Source organism: Solea solea, unplaced genomic scaffold (genome assembly GCF_958295425.1).
Source record: "Solea solea unplaced genomic scaffold, fSolSol10.1 scaffold_37, whole genome shotgun sequence".
Lineage (NCBI taxonomy): Eukaryota > Metazoa > Chordata > Actinopteri > Pleuronectiformes > Soleidae > Solea > Solea solea.
In genome coordinates this window covers 257,501-277,863 of record NW_026704163.1, presented here as the reverse complement: position 1 = coordinate 277,863, position 20,363 = coordinate 257,501, and the positions used below count along the sequence as shown (strand labels likewise).

At 44.3% G+C, this 20,363-nt stretch overlaps 1 protein-coding gene, 16 non-coding genes and 1 pseudogene across 17 annotated transcripts; 5 read left to right on the top strand and 13 right to left on the bottom strand.

The window, feature by feature from the left end:
* Nucleotides 1–346: 346 nt before the first annotated feature.
* LOC131454108 (U5 spliceosomal RNA) lies at nucleotides 347–461 on the bottom strand. The gene has a single exon (XR_009238786.1). It is a non-coding gene; the product is annotated as a U5 spliceosomal RNA (small nuclear RNA).
* A 626-nt stretch (nucleotides 462–1,087) lies between these two features.
* Nucleotides 1,088–1,251, bottom strand: LOC131454346 (U1 spliceosomal RNA). The gene has a single exon (XR_009239015.1). It is a non-coding gene; the product is annotated as a U1 spliceosomal RNA (small nuclear RNA).
* Nucleotides 1,252–1,653: 402 nt separating this feature from the next.
* Nucleotides 1,654–1,772, top strand: LOC131454079 (5S ribosomal RNA). Its single transcript, XR_009238759.1, has one exon. It is a non-coding gene; the product is annotated as a 5S ribosomal RNA (ribosomal RNA).
* A 149-nt stretch (nucleotides 1,773–1,921) lies between these two features.
* Nucleotides 1,922–2,114, bottom strand: LOC131454560 (U2 spliceosomal RNA). Its single transcript, XR_009239219.1, has one exon. It is a non-coding gene; the product is annotated as a U2 spliceosomal RNA (small nuclear RNA).
* A 1,003-nt stretch (nucleotides 2,115–3,117) lies between these two features.
* LOC131454107 (U5 spliceosomal RNA) lies at nucleotides 3,118–3,232 on the bottom strand. Its single transcript, XR_009238785.1, has one exon. It is a non-coding gene; the product is annotated as a U5 spliceosomal RNA (small nuclear RNA).
* Nucleotides 3,233–3,858: 626 nt separating this feature from the next.
* On the bottom strand, nucleotides 3,859–4,022 carry LOC131454419 (U1 spliceosomal RNA). Its single transcript, XR_009239085.1, has one exon. It is a non-coding gene; the product is annotated as a U1 spliceosomal RNA (small nuclear RNA).
* Nucleotides 4,023–4,424: 402 nt separating this feature from the next.
* On the top strand, nucleotides 4,425–4,543 carry LOC131454068 (5S ribosomal RNA). The gene has a single exon (XR_009238748.1). It is a non-coding gene; the product is annotated as a 5S ribosomal RNA (ribosomal RNA).
* Nucleotides 4,544–4,692: 149 nt separating this feature from the next.
* Nucleotides 4,693–4,885, bottom strand: LOC131454559 (U2 spliceosomal RNA). Its single transcript, XR_009239218.1, has one exon. It is a non-coding gene; the product is annotated as a U2 spliceosomal RNA (small nuclear RNA).
* Nucleotides 4,886–5,888: 1,003 nt separating this feature from the next.
* Nucleotides 5,889–6,003, bottom strand: LOC131454106 (U5 spliceosomal RNA). Its single transcript, XR_009238784.1, has one exon. It is a non-coding gene; the product is annotated as a U5 spliceosomal RNA (small nuclear RNA).
* Nucleotides 6,004–6,648: 645 nt separating this feature from the next.
* Nucleotides 6,649–6,812, bottom strand: LOC131454345 (U1 spliceosomal RNA). Its single transcript, XR_009239014.1, has one exon. It is a non-coding gene; the product is annotated as a U1 spliceosomal RNA (small nuclear RNA).
* Nucleotides 6,813–7,214: 402 nt separating this feature from the next.
* LOC131454235 (5S ribosomal RNA) lies at nucleotides 7,215–7,333 on the top strand. The gene has a single exon (XR_009238906.1). It is a non-coding gene; the product is annotated as a 5S ribosomal RNA (ribosomal RNA).
* Nucleotides 7,334–7,482: 149 nt separating this feature from the next.
* Nucleotides 7,483–7,675, bottom strand: LOC131454558 (U2 spliceosomal RNA). The gene has a single exon (XR_009239217.1). It is a non-coding gene; the product is annotated as a U2 spliceosomal RNA (small nuclear RNA).
* A 179-nt stretch (nucleotides 7,676–7,854) lies between these two features.
* Nucleotides 7,855–7,967, bottom strand: LOC131453989 (U5 spliceosomal RNA). Its single transcript, XR_009238673.1, has one exon. It is a non-coding gene; the product is annotated as a U5 spliceosomal RNA (small nuclear RNA).
* Nucleotides 7,968–8,593: 626 nt separating this feature from the next.
* LOC131454343 (U1 spliceosomal RNA) lies at nucleotides 8,594–8,757 on the bottom strand. The gene has a single exon (XR_009239012.1). It is a non-coding gene; the product is annotated as a U1 spliceosomal RNA (small nuclear RNA).
* Nucleotides 8,758–9,159: 402 nt separating this feature from the next.
* LOC131454056 (5S ribosomal RNA) lies at nucleotides 9,160–9,278 on the top strand. The gene has a single exon (XR_009238737.1). It is a non-coding gene; the product is annotated as a 5S ribosomal RNA (ribosomal RNA).
* Nucleotides 9,279–10,092: 814 nt separating this feature from the next.
* Nucleotides 10,093–12,932, top strand: LOC131453807 (uncharacterized). The gene is made up of 2 exons (XM_058622498.1): nucleotides 10,093–12,637; nucleotides 12,880–12,932. The coding sequence occupies exon 1, from the start codon at nucleotides 10,093–10,095 to the stop codon at nucleotides 12,427–12,429; it is 2,337 nt and encodes a 778-aa protein (XP_058478481.1). The 3' UTR covers nucleotides 12,430–12,637; nucleotides 12,880–12,932.
* Nucleotides 12,933–19,737: 6,805 nt separating this feature from the next.
* Nucleotides 19,738–19,866, bottom strand: LOC131453889 (U2 spliceosomal RNA; annotated as a pseudogene).
* A 179-nt stretch (nucleotides 19,867–20,045) lies between these two features.
* Nucleotides 20,046–20,158, bottom strand: LOC131453988 (U5 spliceosomal RNA). Its single transcript, XR_009238672.1, has one exon. It is a non-coding gene; the product is annotated as a U5 spliceosomal RNA (small nuclear RNA).
* Between the last annotated feature and the right edge of the window lie 205 nt (nucleotides 20,159–20,363).

The window sequence follows — 20,363 nt, the reverse complement described above, 5'->3', positions numbered from 1 at the left end:
TGCCCTTTTCCTAGTTCAACAAGCACTTTCATTGTCCTCTGCCTGATTACGCCGATGCCATTTTCAGAAAAAACATTGCACAACCTGCCATATTATGATATTACCATTTTGGGAAGATATACACACACAATACATTCAAACAATGTATTAAACAGAAATTATTTGGTCATACATTTTTTGTAATTCATAGTCATTTCTAACAGACACAACAATTCAATTCATCACACATTATGTGGTTCAGATACAGCTGCCTGTGATTATACACTTGGCCAGTAGGTGGTTTCGTGTGCACATGAAGCTTCGAGAAATGAACCCTTTCTCGAACCAATTGGCTCAAGTGGTTCAATGCCTCATGAGGCTTCATCTCACCATCACTAACTTAAACTCTCGGACGTTCCTCTCCACGGAAGTCTTTAGTAAAAGGCGAAAGACTTGTGCATTTTGAAGAAAAACCAGAGTCGACATAGACCCTCTCCTTGAGAGCAGCCAAGGAGTCTATCCGCCGGAGTCACCACAGTCTCGGTCGGCCCGGCCGGCCACCTTGGGACAGCCTTTCTTCAACGTTTTTGGTTTGCCGGCCAATCAACCGCCCACATTTGACTGCATGTTTGGAAGCGCATTCTTACTGTTGGTTGTGTGCTGCAGTTTTCTATCAATCGCTGAGGCTGTGGCACACCTCCAAGGTTTAGTGGTAGATGTGAGTGCATGAGCAAAGCAGCTCTGTGTCACACCGAGCAGTACAAACTGCCGGGCCGTTTCCCAGCTCCTCCGGGCTTCTGAAATGGTGAGCTGCTCCTGGCATGGCTTCAATATCAGGTCAATGTACAGGAGTGGACGGAACATGCGCCAAAGTATTAACCCTTGGCATGATGGCCATGGATCCATCTCCATCAATCCAGTTCTCCTACAAAGAGCCGGGAAAGGGAGCATGACATTTCCTTAGAGCTAAAAGACAACACCCACAACCATCCCGTTCCCAGCAACTTGGAAAGACTGGGGATGTCGCTCTGCGAGCACGTGAGAAGCCTGGAGATGGGCACACAAGGCGGAACTTTGGGCGGCTGACCTTTGCTTACAACTACGTCATCGGGGGAGAGCGCGGACGCAGTACCCCACCAGCAAAAATTATGCAGTCAAGATTCCCACGTTTGGGGAATTTGCAGGGGTCAGCACAACCAGAGTGCAATGGCTGAGCCTCGCCCTGGGTGAACCACCTTCTTGATCATGGTGTCTCCCCTGCCAGGTAAGTATGAGGTGCACTTGCCCAGCACTGGGTGGCTGTTCCCAGACACAGCTCTTTGGCCGATGGTGCAGGAAATGGATAGTCCCAGAGTCCAATGCCTTGACTCAGGTGCTCGTTAATGCTGTGCTGTGTTCAACTTCAACCTCCAGCACACATTGGAGAGGAAACACTCGACCTTTTCACTGGCATACCTGGCTGTCATTTCCTATAGATTCAGCAACAACTGGACCTGACGGCACCAACAGCAGCTTACCCATCTCGGTGTAGCTTCCAAATACTGGAATAGAGTGTAGCAGGTAGTGGCGATAAAGGCTCAAGTGCAGTGTGTTCGGAAGGCTGACTTTTGAGCCCCTCCACGAGCAGGGGGCCTTGCCTGGTCTATAAAAGGAGTCTGTGTCACCTGCTCGTCGGCTTACGGCCACACCACCCTGAGCACGCCCGATCTCGTCTGATCTCGGAAGCTAAGCAGGGTCGGGCCTGGTTAGTACTTGGATGGGAGACTGCCTGGGAATACCAGGTGCTGTAAGCTTTTACACTGCAGCACACTTTTACACTGCAGCACGCTTTGACACTGCTGCTTCCTTACAAGAAACGTGGGCTTGCAATCACGTTGACGCACAGGCACACGTTAATGTCCTTCCAGTTTCAGCCTTGCTTTGGTTTTCACAGAAAAAAGGAGAACGGTGCACCGTTCCTGGTGGCACTGCAATACCAGGTCAATGCAAGGAGTGAAGAGAGCAAGCCCCAGGTTTCACCGCCCAATGCTCAAAAATGCATTTAATATTTAATCCCCATATAGAGGACATATCAGATATTAAACTGATAAGAACAGATACTACACTTGATCTTAGCCAAAAGGCCGAGAAGCGATGGCCCGCCAGTGTCTGGGGCCAACTCAAGATCTTGGTGCACAAGTTACTTGTTGTGGTGCCATGTTTCTGAAGTGCGCATAACAAAGGCTGCTGCCGATCACCTCCGCCCCCAGGTGATCTAAGTGCACCTCTGAGCCGTGACGGACAGCTGCTTGACATTTGACACACTCAAAGGGCGCAGCCATACAGCAAAGCCCACCAAAAATAACTTAAACTAGTGATGTGACGTTCCGTTTCGAGGCTTCGAAGCGTGTGCCGAGTAGGGGAGGGGGCGTTTCCGCGATGCGCGTATCGAGGCTTGCTTCATTTAGGGGAGGAGCCAAAAATGATGACGTCCGAAGCCTCGCTGCCCGGCTGTACCACGTGATTGCTTCGTGAAGTGGTTCAGATTTTGCGCGAGGTTTTACAGCTATATAGACCCCTCAGGCTCCATTCAAAATGTTTTTGAAGGAGAGTTGCGGTCAGTTGAGAGTTTGGATAGTTTGGAGAGTTTGGATACTACAGTTTGGATAGCGTTTATATAGTTTGGAGATAGTTTGGAGAGTTTAGGGAGAGAGGGAGAGAGAGAGATTTAGGAGAGTGAGGAGAGTAGGATAGGTGATATAGGATGGAGCCAGCGAGGCTCATCATTGTCCAAGTTACACAAGCATAATCTGTGCCCTTTTCCTAGTTCAACAAGCACTTTCATTGTCCTCTGCCTGATTACGCCGATGCCATTTTCAGAAAAAACATTGCACAACCTGCCATATTATGATATTACCATTTTGGGAAGATATACACACACAATACATTCAAACAATGTATTAAACAGAAATTATTTGGTCATACATTTTTTGTAATTCATAGTCATTTCTAACAGACACAACAATTCAATTCATCACACATTATGTGGTTCAGATACAGCTGCCTGTGATTATACACTTGGCCAGTAGGTGGTTTCGTGTGCACATGAAGCTTCGAGAAATGAACCCTTTCTCGAACCAATTGGCTCAAGTGGTTCAATGCCTCATGAGGCTTCATCTCACCATCACTAACTTAAACTCTCGGACGTTCCTCTCCACGGAAGTCTTTAGTAAAAGGCGAAAGACTTGTGCATTTTGAAGAAAAACCAGAGTCGACATAGACCCTCTCCTTGAGAGCAGCCAAGGAGTCTATCCGCCGGAGTCACCACAGTCTCGGTCGGCCCGGCCGGCCACCTTGGGACAGCCTTTCTTCAACGTTTTTGGTTTGCCGGCCAATCAACCGCCCACATTTGACTGCATGTTTGGAAGCGCATTCTTACTGTTGGTTGTGTGCTGCAGTTTTCTATCAATCGCTGAGGCTGTGGCACACCTCCAAGGTTTAGTGGTAGATGTGAGTGCATGAGCAAAGCAGCTCTGTGTCACATCGAGCAGTACAAACTGCCGGGCCGTTTCCCAGCTCCTCCGGGCTTCTGAAATGGTGAGCTGCTCCTGGCATGGCTTCAATATCAGGTCAATGTACAGGAGTGGACGGAACAAGCGCCAAAGTATTAACCCTTGGCATGATGGCCATGGATCCATCTCCATCAATCCAGTTCTCCTACAAAGAGCCGGGAAAGGGAGCATGACATTTCCTTAGAGGTAAAAGACAACACCCACAACCATCCCGTTCCCAGCAACTTGGAAAGACTGGGGATGTCGCTCTGCGAGCACGTGAGAAGCCTGGAGATGGGCACACAAGGCGGAACTTTGGGCGGCTGACCTTTGCTTACAACTACGTCATCGGGGGAGAGCGCGGACGCAGTACCCCACCAGCAAAAATTATGCAGTCAAGATTCCCACGTTTGGGGAATTTGCAGGGGTCAGCACAACCAGAGTGCAATGGCTGAGACTCGCCCTGGGTGAACCACCTTCTTGATCATGGTGTCTCCCCTGCCAGGTAAGTATGAGGTGCACTTGCCCAGCACTGGGTGGCTGTTCCCAGACACAGCTCTTTGGCCGATGGTGCAGGAAATGGATAGTCCCAGAGTCCAATGCCTTGACTCAGGTGCTCGTTAATGCTGTGCTGTGTTCAACTTCAACCTCCAGCACACATTGGAGAGGAAACACTCGACCTTTTCACTGGCATACCTGGCTGTCATTTCCTATAGATTCAGCAACAACTGGACCTGACGGCACCAACAGCAGCTTACCCATCTCGGTGTAGCTTCCAAATACTGGAATAGAGTGTAGCAGGTAGTGGCGATAAAGGCTCAAGTGCAGTGTGTTCGGAAGGCTGACTTTTGAGCCCCTCCACGAGCAGGGGGCCTTGCCTGGTCTATAAAAGGAGTCTGTGTCACCTGCCCGTCGGCTTACGGCCACACCACCCTGAGCACGCCCGATCTCGTCTGATCTCGGAAGCTAAGCAGGGTCGGGCCTGGTTAGTACTTGGATGGGAGACTGCCTGGGAATACCAGGTGCTGTAAGCTTTTACACTGCAGCACACTTTTACACTGCAGCACGCTTTGACACTGCTGCTTCCTTACAAGAAACGTGGGCTTGCAATTACGTTGACGCACGGGCACACGTTAATGTCCTTCCAGTTTCAGCCTTGCTTTGGTTTTCACAGAAAAAAAGAGAACGGTGCACCGTTCCTGGTGGCACTGCAATACCAGGTCAATGCAAGGAGTGAAGAGAGCAAGCCCCAGGTTTCACCGCCCAATGCTCAAAAATGCATTTAATATTTAATCCCCATATAGAGGACATATCAGATATTAAACTGATAAGAACAGATACTACACTTGATCTTAGCCAAAAGGCCGAGAAGCGATGGCCCGCCAGTGTCTGGGGCCAACTCAAGATCTTGGTGCACAAGTTACTTGTTGTGGTGCCATGTTTCTGAAGTGCGCATAACAAAGGCTGCTGCCGATCACCTCCGCCCCCAGGTGATCTAAGTGCACCTCTGAGCCGTGACGGACAGCTGCTTGACATTTGACACACTCAAAGGGCGCAGCCATACAGCAAAGCCCACCAAAAATAACTTAAACTAGTGATGTGACGTTCCGTTTCGAGGCTTCGAAGCGTGTGCCGAGTAGGGGAGGGGGCGTTTCCGCGATGCGCGTATCGAGGCTTGCTTCATTTAGGGGAGGAGCCAAAAATGATGACGTCCGAAGCCTCGCTGCCCGGCTGTACCACGTGATTGCTTCGTGAAGTGGTTCAGATTTTGCGCGAGGTTTTACAGCTATATAGACCCCTCAGGCTCCATTCAAAATGTTTTTGAAGGAGAGTTGCGGTCAGTTGAGAGTTTGGATAGTTTGGAGAGTTTGGATACTACAGTTTGGATAGCGTTTATATAGTTTGGAGATAGTTTGGAGAGTTTAGGGAGAGAGGGAGAGAGAGAGATTTAGGAGAGTGAGGAGAGTAGGATAGGTGATATAGGATGGAGCCAGCGAGGCTCATCATTGTCCAAGTTACACAAGCATAATCTGTGCCCTTTTCCTAGTTCCACAAGCACTTTCATTGTCCTCTGCCTGATTACGCCGATGCCATTTTCAGAAAAAACATTGCACAACCTGCCATATTATGATATTACCATTTTGGGAAGATATACACACACAATACATTCAAACAATGTATTAAACAGAAATTATTTGGTCACACATTTTTTGTAATTCATAGTCATTTCTAACAGACACAACAATTCAATTCATCACACATTATGTGGTTCAGATACAGCTGCCTGTGATTATACACTTGGCCAGTAGGTGGTTTCGTGTGCACATGAAGCTTCGAGAAATGAACCCTTTCTCGAACCAATTGGCTCAAGTGGTTCAATGCCTCATGAGGCTTCATCTCACCATCACTAACTTAAACTCTCGGACGTTCCTCTCCACGGAAGTCTTTAGTAAAAGGCGAAAGACTTGTGCATTTTGAAGAAAAACCAGAGTCGACATAGACCCTCTCCTTGAGAGCAGCCAAGGAGTCTATCCGCCGGAGTCACCACAGTCTCGGTCGGTCCGGCCGGCCACCTTGGGACAGCCTTTCTTCAACGTTTTTGGTTTGCCGGCCAATCAACCGCCCACATTTGACTGCATGTTTGGAAGCGCATTCTTACTGTTGGTTGTGTGCTGCAGTTTTCTATCAATCGCTGAGGCTGTGGCACATTCCTCGCTCCCGGGCACACCTCCAAGGTTTAGTGGTAGATGTGAGTGCATGAGCAGAGCAGCTCTGTGTCACACCGAGCAGTACAAACTGCCGGGCCGTTTCCCAGCTCCTCCGGGCTTCTGAAATGGTGAGCTGCTCCTGGCATCGCTTCAATATCAGGTCAATGTACAGGAGTGGACGGAACAAGCGCCAAAGTATTAACCCTTGGCATGATGGCCATGGATCCATCTCCAACAATCCAGTTCTCCTACAAAGAGCCGGTAAAGGGAGCATGACATTTCCTTAGAGCTAAAAGACAACACCCACAACCATCCCATTCCCAGCAACTTGGAAAGACAGGGGATGTCGCTCTGCGAGCACGTGAGAAGCCTGGAGATGGGCACACAAGGCGGAACTTTGGGCGGCTGACCTTTGCTTACAACTACGTCATCGGGGGAGAGCGCGGACGCAGTACCCCACCAGCAAAAATTATGCAGTCAAGATTCCCACGTTTGGGGAATTTGCAGGGGTCAGCACAACCAGAGTGCAATGGCTGAGCCTCGCCCTGGGTGAACCACCTTCTTGATCATGGTGTCTCCCCTGCCAGGTAAGTATGAGGTGCACTTGCCCAGCACTGGGTGGCTGTTCCCAGACACAGCTCTTTGGCCGATGGTGCAGGAAATGGATAGTCCCAGAGTCCAATGCCTTGACTCAGGTGCTCGTTAATGCTGTGCTGTGTTCAACTTCAACCTCCAGCACACATTGGAGAGGAAACACTCGACCTTTTCACTGGCATACCTGGCTGTCATTTCCTATAGATTCAGCAACAACTGGACCTGACGGCACCAACAGCAGCTTACCCATCTCGGTGTAGCTTCCGGATACTGGAATAGAGTGTAGCAGGTAGTGGCGATAAAGGCTCAAGTGCAGTGTGTTCGGAAGGCTGACTTTTGTGCCCCTCCACGAGCAGGGGGCCTTGCCTGGTCTATAAAAGGAGTCTGTGTCACCTGCCCGTCGGCTTACGGCCACACCACCCTGAGCACGCCCGATCTCGTCTTATCTCGGAAGCTAAGCAGGGTCGGGCCTGGTAAGTACTTGGATGGGAGACTGCCTGGGAATACCAGGTGCTGTAAGCTTTTACACTGCAGCACACTTTTACACTGCAGCACGCTTTGACACTGCTGCTTCCTTACAAGAAACGTGGGCTTGCAATCACGTTGACGCACGGGCACACATTAATGTCCTTCCAGTTTCAGCCTTGCTTTGGTTTTCACAGAAAAAAAGAGAACGGTGCACCGTTCCTGGTGGCACTGCAATACCAGGTCAATGCAAGGAGTGAAGAGAGCAAGCCCCAGGTTTCACCGCCCAATGCTCAAAAATGCATTTAATATTTAATCCCCATATAGAGGACATATCAGATATTAAACTGATAAGAACAGATACTACACTTGATCTTAGCCAAAAGGCCGAGAAGCGATGGCCCGCCAGTGTCTGGGGGCAACTCAAGATCTTGGCGCACAAGTTACTTGTTGTGGTGCCATGTTTCTGAAGTGCGCATAACAAAGGCTGCTGCCGATCACCTCCGCCCCCAGGTGATCTAAGTGCACCTCTGAGCCGTGACGGACAGCTGCTTGACATTTGACACACTCAAAGGGCGCAGCCATACAGCAAAGCCCACCAAAAATAACTTAAACTCTCGGACGTTCCTCTCCACGGAAGTCTTTAGTAAAAGGCGAAAGACTTGTGCATTTTGAAGAAAAACCAGAGTCGACATAGCCCCTCTCCTTGAGAGCAGCCAAGGAGTCTATCCGCCGGAGTCACCACAGTCTCGGTCGGCCCGGCCGGCCACCTTGGGACAGCCTTTCTTCAACGTTTTTGGTTTGCCGGCCAATCAACCGCCCACATTTGACTGTATGTTTGGAAGCGCATTCTTACTGTTGGTTGTGTGCTGCAGTTTTCTATCAATCGCTGAGGCTGTGGCACACCTCCAAGGTTTAGTGGAAGATGTGAGTGCATGAGCAAAGCAGCTCTGTGTCACACCGAGCAGTACAAACTGCCGGGCCGTTTCCCAGCTCCTCCGGGCTTCTGAAATGGTGAGCTGCTCTTGGCATCGCTTCAATATCAGGTCAATGTACAGGAGTGGACGGAACAAGCGCCAAAGTATTAACCCTTGGCATGATGGCCATGGATCCATCTCCAACAATCCAGTTCTCCTACAAAGAGCCGGGAAAGGGAGCATGACATTTCCTTAGAGCTAAAAGACAACACCCACAACCATCCCATTCCCAGCAACTTGGAAAGACAGGGGATGTCGCTCTGCGAGCACGTGAGAAGCCTGGAGATGGGCACACAAGGCGGAACTTTGGGCGGCTGACCTTTGCTTACAACTACGTCATCGGGGGAGAGCGCGGACGCAGTACCCCACCAGCAAAAATTATGCAGTCAAGATTCCCACGTTTGGGGAATTTGCAGGGGTCAGCACAACCAGAGTGCAATGGCTGAGCCTCGCCCTGGGTGAACCACCTTCTTGATCATGGTGTCTCCCCTGCCAGGTAAGTATGAGGTGCACTTGCCCAGCACTGGGTGTCTGTTCCCAGACACAGCTCTTTGGCCGATGGTGCAGGAAATGGATAGTCCCAGAGTCCAATGCCTTGACTCAGGCGCTCGTTAATGCTGTGCTGTGTTCAACTTCAACCTCCAGCACACATTGGAGAGGAAACACTCGACCTTTTCACTGGCATACCTGGCTGTCATTTCCTATAGATTCAGCAACAACTGGACCTGACGGCACCAACAGCAGCTTACCCATCTCAGTGTAGCTTCCAAATACTGGAATAGAGTGTAGCAGGTAGTGGCGATAAAGGCTCAAGTGCAGTGTGTTCGGAAGGCTGACTTTTGAGCCCCTCCACGAGCAGGGGGCCTTGCCTGGTCTATAAAAGGAGTCTGTGTCACCTGCCCGTCGGCTTACGGCCACACCACCCTGAGCACGCCCGATCTCGTCTGATCTCGGAAGCTAAGCAGGGTCGGGCCTGGTTAGTACTTGGATGGGAGACTGCCTGGGAATACCAGGTGCTGTAAGCTTTTACACTGCAGCACACTTTTACACTGCAGCACGCTTTGACACTGCTGCTTCCTTACAAGAAACGTGGGCTTGCAATTACGTTGACGCACGGGCACACGTTAATGTCCTTCCAGTTTCAGCCTTGCTTTGGTTTTCACAGAAAGTGAAACACAAAAAATGTTTTATTTAATTGTTTTAATTAGTTAGTAATTAATTAAGAGTAAGACATTTTAGCTTTTTTAACTTTTATTTAGTTGAAAAGCTGAAATGTGACATTATTGTGTAACTATCTAAATGTTTAAAATAGTTTTAAAGCAAAATAAATGAAACGTGCAGTACTGTAGGTATCTGTGTATGTGTGTGAGTGTGACACAGGGAGCAGGTGAGGGACACAGTGATGCATAGAAAACACTGCTCTTCACACTTTTTCTTTACTGAACATTAACCAAACTATTTAAAACAGTTAGTTTAAACAGAAAATAAGGAAACGTTCTTTGAAGAGATTTGAATAACATTTTGTGTCAAAGATGTAAAAGTGTACTAAATATTAAGAGTTACTTACAGTATGTGATATCCCTGTTATTAATGATACAATAGTTGGTGTGCTGGATGAATTATTGCTATGGTGTATTATTATATTTATTATTGCTTTTGCTAACTTTATGTTAAAGGCTAATTATTATTAAGATCTGTAGCTTTGCCAGATGTGAAAAGTGTGACTGATGTTCTGGAATGTTTGTGTTTTTAAAACAAAGATTTCTAATGTTTAGACTGATGACTGACATGGTAACAAGGTCACTAACGAGTTAATGATGGTCCAGCTGCTCAGTGAAGATGCTCATGATTGTGTTTTACTTGCAGCTGGTCTCATCCCCTGACATGTCCAGTGAGGGGTCAGATGTGGACTGTTACGTGAGGGACCCTGACTATGATCCCAAATATTATGAATCTACACCCAGTGATGTGGTTGAAAACGTGGACACGGACTTTGACACTGATGAGCCCAAATCTACAAGTACAATATTGGCTGAAGAAGATCAGGGTGGGGATCAGGATGATGACCCAGATTTTAATAAAGAAGAAGATCAAAAAGAAGGACAGGAGGAAGATCAGGATGATGGCTATGAGGAAGATCAGGATGAAGATCAAGAAGAGGATCAGAAAGATGATCAGGATGATGACTGGGAAGAAGGACAAGATGATGACCAGGAAGAAGCTCATGAGGAAGATCAGGATGGTGACCATGAGGAAGATCAGGATGATGACCATGAGGAAGATCAGGATGATGATGATCAGGAAGAAGATCCACTCAAAGGCAAGTTCACAATCAGAAAAAAAAAGAACCTAAGAACGTATGTGAAGGGGCAAAATAAGAAAACAAAGACAACCAAAACTGAAGTTAGTGTTAATGTGACTGTTAAGACATGTACAAAAAGAAAAGACAACAAAAGATCATGGGACAAAAAACATTATTGTTTGTATTGCCATCAGCCAAATAACAAGATGGCGAGGCACTTGCAGAGGAAGCATATGGAGGTAAAGGATGTGGCACATGCATTCAGCTTTGCATCAAAGTCACCACAAAGAAAAGTTCTTTTAGAACAAATTAGAAGGAAAGGAGATTTTAAGCACAATGTGAGGGTCCTGGCTGAAGGCAAAGGACAGATAGTAACTGTAAAGCAGCCGTCTCATAAAACATCTGCATGGCACTATTTGCCTTGTAAATTCTGCTACGGCATGTTTTCTAGGACTGATTTGTGGAGACACCAGGGATCATGTAAACTTAAAACCAGCAGTGAGACAGACAACAAGAGAAAGACCAGAGGGGCAGTACAGAGTGTTTCAGCACGCCTGCTTCCTATAATGGCTTCATCTAGTGGATGTCAGGCTATTATTAATAAAATGAGACAGGATGACGTGTCCTTCCACATCAGGGGCGATTCATTGATCTGCAACTATGGGGAATCACTGTATGCAAAACATGGTCGTGTGAAGTCCAAGCACAACTATATATCTCAAAGAATGAGGGAGCTTGGTAGATTCATGTTGACTGCCAAAGCTATGGACAGTACTGTGAGGACTTTGGAAGACATATGTGTCCCCAAGAAATTTCTGCTTGTGGTCAATGCAGCCAAGAAATTAACAGAATTCAGTCCAAGCAAAAATGAATATGGGAAACCCTCAACAGCAGTGAGAGTGGGATTCTGCCTGAAAGGAGCAGTGGAGGTGTTGATTGGGCAAAGTCTCATGAACGATGATGACCTGGCAGAAAAAAAGGCAAAAAAGTTTTTGGAGCTGTTGGAAAAAAATTGGAAAACTCATGTTGCGGTATCTGCTCACCAGAGCATGCAGGAGAAGAGGTGGAACAAACCCGATGACATTCACCTCACAAAAAATGTCATGGCACTTAGAGATCATCTCAGGATGGTGGAAGACAAAGCCAGAGCTGAACTGGAGCAGCAGCTGAGTTTGACTGCATACAAGGTGTTAAATGAGAGCATTCTGGCACAGCTGATTGTTTTTAATAAGCGTCGTGAAGGAGAAGCATCGCGCTTGACTCTCGAAGCCTACAAAAAAGTCAACACTAATCCTATCAATGAGGACATTTACAGCACTCTGTCTCCTTTAGAGAAGGAACTGAGCAAACAGCTGACTCGCATCGAGGTCCGAGGAAAAAGAGGGAAGAAGGTTCCTGTTTTTTTCACACACAGGATGATGGAGTCAATCCAAGTGTTGTTGAAATGGAGAGATGAAGCTGGTGTTCCCACTGAAAATCCCTACCTCTTTGCCAGAGCTGGTGTGCTGACGAACATACGTGGCTGCGACTGTCTGCGGAAATATGCAGAGGAGAGCAAAGCAGAAAACCCTGAGCTCCTCAGGTCAACTAAACTAAGAAAACAGGTGGCCACACTTTGCCAGCTCCTGGATCTTGACGAACAAGAGCTGGAACAAGTTGCTCGGTTCATGGGTCATGACATCAGAGTTCACCGGGACTTTTACAGACAGACTGACAAAACCTTTCAGATAGCAAAGATTAGCAAGCTTTTGTTTGCTATGGAACAAGGCAGTAGCACCTTAACAGGGAGGAACTTTAACACACTCCATCCCTCTGTGTCTGGTATGTATGTACACACACTGTTGTTTTTATGTACACACCATGTTGTTGTGTAACAGCTGTCTGTGTTGTTGTTTTTTGTCAACACCTATAGCTGGACACTAGTTTGATAAATACACAAACTACATATTTCTACCTGTACAGAATTGTTTCTTTAAAATACTCTGTATTAATATTTGACTGTTGGCTTTTTCTCAGGTGAAAGTCCCACACCGACACAGAGTCATGTGACCTCTCCGATAGAAACAGATGAAGAGGATGAAGGTAAGGTTTGAAAAACTAAAAACTCACTCTATTTTTATCTTGTCTCTGTTAGAGCTTCAGCAATTCATTCATTCACTTTCAAAAAGTGTATTAAAGGTTATAATATTTGCTTGTCAAATGTAAGAATAATGTCTGAGTTACAAATGAAATGTTTTTACTATTTTCAGTTGTTTTTCTCACATACAGTGAATTCCTTTCACACACATACGGAATAATGTCTGTGGGTTTGTTTGTTTTGTCAGATAAAGGTCGTGACCTCTGTTCCCCTGCCCCCTGCAGTGAGGATGATGGTGAGTTGTTTGTTTTCATGGATTTTATATAAAAAAAAAAACTTCAGGAGTGATACTTTTCTCTTAAGTGTATGAATTACTTGTCATAATTATCATTGTTATTATTGTTTATAATTATTATTTTAAAAACAGGTCTTATTTGTGTACAATATCTTTCTTTATGTCCCAATATCTTTATTATTCATTATTTTTTCAACAATTGTTTAATAATGTTTACACATGAACCTCCACTGATGTGTGTTTATGGATTTTTATGTGTTTCTGTTGTAGATGAGAACCTGAGTTTCAGTCAGAAACCTTCTCAGAAGAAAAGAAAGAAGTCTGTGAAAGCAAGAGGTCATTTCCTGTGAACTTGACAAACATACTTTGACTTCACTTACTCCACAGATTAATAAAATATCTTTGTTTTTTTTTTTTTCAGACAAAAGCTCTAACCTCATCTCTAAAAAGAGACATGCCCCCTGCCCTGAGGATGATGATGATGATGATGGTGAGTTTTGTGTGTTTTAATCAGGAAATCTATAAGAACTATGTAAGGGAGACTGTGACCACACACACACACACTCACATACAGACCCTCCATCCACCCAGTTCCTACCACTTTATCCTCCACATGAGGATTGTGGGCTTCTGTAAGATATTTAAGTAAAAAGTTAAGGTTTTGATTAGGCCTTATATTACAATTCAGTTTCACTGTTCATCTTCAATCATCACTCTGTGTCTGAAGTGTGGACAAGGACGTGTCCTTGTGATCTCTGTGTCTTTTCAGACTGACTTTAGTTAATTAATTAACATTATTTGGTAACACTGTCAAACCATCACAACACAAGACAGTGAATGACAGCAGAGAGAAAGGCGGGGCTATGACATCACTGTTTTGTGTTCACAAGTAATGTAGTGCAGTAGTGTATTTTTTTGTGGTTTCTTATCTGTAATCTTTTTGTTTTGTTTGATTTTCAGACCAAGGTCCTGAACTCTTCCACCCTAGAAAGAGACCTACCCCCTGCAGTGGGTTAGGGTTGGATGGACATACAGATAATTGTAAGTTATGGGAGTTTGTTTGTTTTATTCTCTGAAATTTGAACACGAGTAGCCAAATGAAATACACATGACCCTGACTATTCTGACCAGAGATCTACATAATAAAGGGTAGATGTTTCGTCTGCACTGCTGGCCAGTGGAGTGGAATTTCGGCACAAGGGCGACCATCTTGCCAGAGTCAGCTCGCTCACCCATAACATGTGTTATAGAGGTACATGGACACATGTTATGGTTCTTTAAAAAGTCCATGTACCTCTACAACACATGTTACGGTCATTTAAAAAGTCCATGTACCTCTATAACACATGTTATGGTTCTTTAAAAAGTCCATGTACCTCTATAACACATGTTATGGTTCTTTAAAAAGTCCATGCACCACTACAACACATGTTATGGTTCTTTAAAAAGTCCATGTACCTCTATAACACATGTTATGGTTCTTTAAAAAGTCCATGTGCCACTACAACACATGTTATGGTCATTTAAAAAGTCCATGCACCTCTACAACACATATTATGGTTCTTTAAAAAGTCCATGCACCACTACAACACATGTTACGGTTCTTTAAAAAGTCCATGCACCACTGCAACACATGTTACGGTTCTTTAAAAAGTCCATGCACCACTACAACACATGTTATGGTTCTTTAAAAAGTCCATGTACCTCTACAACACATGTTACGGTCATTTAAAAAGTCCATGTGCCACTACAACACATGTTATGGTCATTTAAAAAGTCCATGCACCTCTACAACACATGTTATGGTCATTTAAAAAGTCCATGCACCACTACAACACATGTTATGGTTCTTTAAAAAGTCCATGCACCTCTACAACACATGTTATGGTCATTTAAAAAAGTCCATGCACCTCTACAACACATGTTATGGTCATTTAAAAAGTCCATGTACCTCTACAACACATGTTACGGTTCTTTAAAAAGTCCATGCACCACTACAACACATGTTATGGTTATTTAAAAAGTCCATGTACCTCTACAACACATGTTACGGTCATTTAAAAAGTCCATGTGCCACTACAACACATGTTATGGTTATTTAAAAAGTCCATGTACCTCTACAACACATGTTACGGTCATTTAAAAAGTCCATGTGCCACTACAACACATGTTATGGTCATTTAAAAAGTCCATGCACCTCTACAACACATGTTATGGTCATTTAAAAAGTCCATGCACCACTACAACACATGTTATGGTTCTTTAAAAAGTCCATGCACCTCTACAACACATGTTATGGTCATTTAAAAAAGTCCATGCACCTCTACAACACATGTTATGGTCATTTAAAAAGTCCATGTACCTCTACAACACATGTTATGGTTATTTAAAAAGTCCATGTACCTCTACAACACATGTTACGGTTCTTTAAAAAGTCCATGCACCACTACAACACATGTTATGGTTATTTAAAAAGTCCATGTACCTCTACAACACATGTTACGGTCATTTAAAAAGTCCATGTGCCACTACAACACATGTTATGGTTATTTAAAAAGTCCATGTACCTCTACAACACATGTTATGGTTATTTAAAAAGTCCATGTACCTCTACAACACATGTTACGGTCATTTAAAAAGTCCATGTGCCACTACAACACATGTTATGGTCATTTAAAAAGTCCATGCACCTCTACAACACATGTTATGGTCATTTAAAAAGTCCATGCACCACTACAACACATGTTATGGTTCTTTAAAAAGTGAGGATGATGGTGAGTTGTTTGTTTTCATGGATTTTATATAAAAAAAAAAACTTCAGGAGTGATACTTTTCTCTTAAGTGTATGAATTACTTGTCATAATTATCATTGTTATTATTGTTTATAATTATTATTTTAAAAACAGGTCTTATTTGTGTACAATATCTTTCTTTATGTCCCAATATCTTTATTATTCATTATTTTTTCAACAATTGTTTAATAATGTTTACACATGAACCTCCACTGATGTGTGTTTATGGATTTTTATGTGTTTCTGTTGTAGATGAGAACCTGAGTTTCAGTCAGAAACCTTCTCAGAAGAAAAGAAAGAAGTCTGTGAAAGCAAGAGGTCATTTCCTGTGAACTTGACAAACATACTTTGACTTCACTTACTCCACAGATTAATAAAATATCTTTGTTTTTTTTTTTTCAGACAAAAGCTCTAACCTCATCTCTAAAAAGAGACATGCCCCCTGCCCTGAGGATGATGATGATGATGATGGTGAGTTTTGTGTGTTTTAATCAGGAAATCTATAAGAACTATGTAAGGGAGACTGTGACCACACACACACACACTCACATACAGACCCTCCATCCACCCAGTTCCTACCACTTTATCCTCCACATGAGGATTGTGGGCTTCTGTAAGATATTTAAGTAAAAAGTTAAGGTTTTGATTAGGCCTTATATTACAATTCAGTTTCACTGTTCATCTTCAATCATCACTCTGTGTCTGAAGTGTGGACAAGGACGTGTCCTTGTGATCTCTGTGTCTTTTCAGACTGACTTTAGTTAATTAATTAACATTATTTGGTAACACTGTCAAACCATCACAACACAAGACAGTGAATGACAGCAGAGAGAAAGGCGGGGCTATGACATCACTGTTTTGTGTTCACAAGTAATGTAGTGCAGTAGTGTATTTTTTTGTGGTTTCTTATCTGTAATCTTTTTGTTTTGTTTGATTTTCAGACCAAGGTCCTGAACTCTTCCACCCTAGAAAGAGACCTACCCCCTGCAGTGGGTTAGGGTTGGATGGACATACAGATAATTGTAAGTTATGGGAGTTTGTTTGTTTTATTCTCTGAAATTTGAACACGAGTAGCCAAATGAAATACACATGACCCTGACTATTCTGACCAGAGATCTACATAATAAAGGGTAGATGTTTCGTCTGCACTGCTGGCCAGTGGAGTGGAATTTCGGCACAAGGGCGACCATCTTGCCAGAGTCAGCTCGCTCACCCATAACATGTGTTATAGAGGTACATGGACACATGTTATGGTTCTTTAAAAAGTCCATGTACCTCTATAACACATGTTATGGTTCTTTAAAAAGTCCATGCACCACTACAACACATGTTATGGTTCTTTAAAAAGTCCATGCACCACTACAACACATGTTACGGTTCTTTAAAAAGTCCATGCACCACTACAACACATGTTATGGTTATTTAAAAAGTCCATGTATGGGTGAGTGAGCTGACAGTGGCAAGATGGCCGCCCTGTGCCGACATTTGACTCCTGACTATGGTCTGTATTACTGACTATTTGTGTGATTTCATTGATTAACAGCTGCATTCATCTGTTCCTGTTATAGACCAAAGTCCAACATCTAGTCATACCCAAAGTCCTTCAAAGAAGAAGGAAAACACAAAACAAATGAAAGAAACAGGCAAGTTGTTTTAAACCAAAAGAAAAAGCATTTACAGTCCAGACTGTTTATATCTTCATCTTCTGTCTATTACAGAACTACCCAAAGTAGTGAGGGCATGGAGTGAAGCAGAGAAAACTGCAGTTCGTAAGCATTTGCTTAATTTCATTGAAAAACGCAGAGTTCCTGGGAAGGAAGCCTGCATGAGATGCAAAGAGAGCAAATTTGTGCATTTAGGCTGTTTGAGCCAATTATGTTCATAAGACATATATATATATACATATATATATACATATATATACATACATATATACGTACATATATATATATATATGTATCAGGTCTTCCTGCGGGAGTTTGCATGTTCTCCGTGTGAGTTTTTTTTCCTTCAACAATTTAAAAACATGCAGGTTAAATGTTGAAATGTTGACATAATTGACTGTAAGTGTGATTGTGAGAGGGAAAGGTTGTCTCTGTGATGGACTGGTGACTTGTCCAGTGTCTGACACCCACTTCTCACCACACCTCTGACCCTCATGTGGGAATTTAGAAAATATTCAATAAAATGATTACAGTCAATGTTTGAATTTGCAGCTTTATTGGCTTTTTTAAATGTTGATTTAAATTTTCTAACATTAGTTCCGATTTCATTTTTTTATTTATTTGGATCATCATATTTTATCTTAAATTTACTCCTCTTTTCAGACTGTATTAATATTAATCTTAGTCTAAACATTAAAGTACAGCAAAGAAAGACAGTAGTTAAACTGTTTTAGCCACAATTGAAACCAAAAGTTCCCTAACGAGAAGGTCCTCACGTCAATGGTGATACAGATTTTACACTGAGTTTTTCAAACATAATTTTTTAAGAAGCTGAAGTGGTAACTGGTGTCAGGGCGCCATCTTGTGTGCAAATGTTTTTTTTTTCTTCCTTTAAGCATAGTAGAAATGGTGGTCCTCACATCCATAGTGCTGTCGCTCGGACCTCACCTTGATGCCCATACAGGAATGTGTGTGTGTGTGTGTATTCATGCACATGACTGGCATGTGACACTCAGGTCAGAGTGGGCCTTGCAAACAAAGGCATCACATTTGCAGCATCTCAGGCTTGTTTTGTTGTCTCTAGGTGCACATAGCTCACAACGCTTCCTTTTCTGCCCATGTCCTTGTTGAGGGAGAGCTGGGGCTTGCACACTCCTGACCAGACTGGCAGAGGCCTCCTAAAATCAACAGACCTATGTAGGCTTGGAGTTCTACCAGGTCAATTTCTTTCCAGGTGTCCCCAAACACACGCTTCCCTTCCAGGTTTGTCATTTCGAGTATAATTCCCTCAATGGACTCTGGTAAAAAGAGTTGGAAGCTGGACTTGATGTCATCGACACGAGATATTGCATATCGTGTTGGCCCTGGCGTCATCTTTATGACATTTTCCACTCTAGCTCTACTTCCTCTGTCCCGGGGGGATGAAGACCAGAGCAAGTCTCCACTCTTGGACTGGAAACTCTCTTTAGGTGCCTGTTCTTCAGGTGCCTCTCCCTCTCCATCTGTTGACTGGGCAGTCTCCTCATAGTTTGGATCCAAATCAGTGTTGTCTTCCACTTCGGAGACATCCTCCTCTATCTCTGGATCTATTTCAGTGCCCTCTTCATCGTGTCCAAAAAGCTGGACGAGAACCTCTTCCACAGAGAACCTCTTGGTCAGTCGCCTACTCATTGTGCTCCGAGTAAAAGGAGTGCAAGGCAAACATCAAGCTATATATAGAGGGGTCTGTGTGAAAATGATACATTAATTATTCTGGAAGGTGTGGTTCACGTGGGGGACAGGCACAAAAGCGCAGGAAAGAGAGGGGTTCACATGACAGACACCTGTCTAGTTTGTGAGAAGATATGATACATTGTTTCATCTGGAAGTTGGTTCACGTGGAAGGATCGGCACATAAGCGCGGGAAAAAGAGGGGTTCACATGACAGACACCTGTCTAGTTTGTGAAAAGATACTATAAGTTGTTTCATCAGGAAGTTGGTTCACGTGGGAGGATCGGCACATAAGCACGGGAACGAGATGTGAACCCGCAAAAGACATTGTTCAGTCTGAAATGTGTGCGTGAGTGCGTGAGTGAGTGAATGAGTGAGTGAGTGAGTGAGTGAGTTGGGGTGGTGTGTATGGGGATGTTTTCTGTCTGATGGATGAATATAGCCTGGATTCCCATTCATTTCCTATGATGGTCACTTTTGACCGGGAACACCACAGGTGTAACAAAGTTGATTAAAACACTCAAAATTCAATGAAAGAGGTGATCGTCACTTTTTATATGTTCAAGTGCATTGTGTGGAGGATATCATGAGGCCTTGAGGCAATCGGATGTAAAACACGATATTTATGAGTGTTTTAAGTTTAAATCGGTCAGATTTGTCCCGAACACGACCCGAGGGTTAATATTTAATCCCCATATAGAGGACATATCAGATATTAAACTTATAAGAACAGATACTACACTTGATCTTAGCCAAAAGGCAGAGAAGCGATGGCCCGCCAGTGTCTGGGGCCAACTCAAGATCTTGGCGCACAAGTTACTTGTTGTGGTGCCATGTTTCTGAAGTGCGCATAACAAAGGCTGCTGCCGATCACCTCCGCCCCCAGGTGATCTAAGTGCACCTCTGAGCCGTGACGGACAGCTGCTTGACATTTGACACACTCAAAGGGCGCAGCCATACAGCAAAGCCCACCAAAAATAACTTAAACTCTCGGACGTTCCTCTCCACGGAAGTCTTTAGTAAAAGGCGAAAGACTTGTGCATTTTGAAGAAAAACCAGAGTCGACATAGCCCCTCTCCTTGAGGTCAGCCAACGAGTCTATCCGCCGGAGTCACCACAGTCTCGGTCGGCCCGGCCGGCCACCTTGGGACAGCCTTTCTTCAACGTTTTTGGTTTGCCGGCCAATCAACCGCCCACATTTGACTGCATGTTTGGAAGCGCATTCTTACTGTTGGTTGTGTGCTGCAGTTTTCTATCAATCGCTGAGGC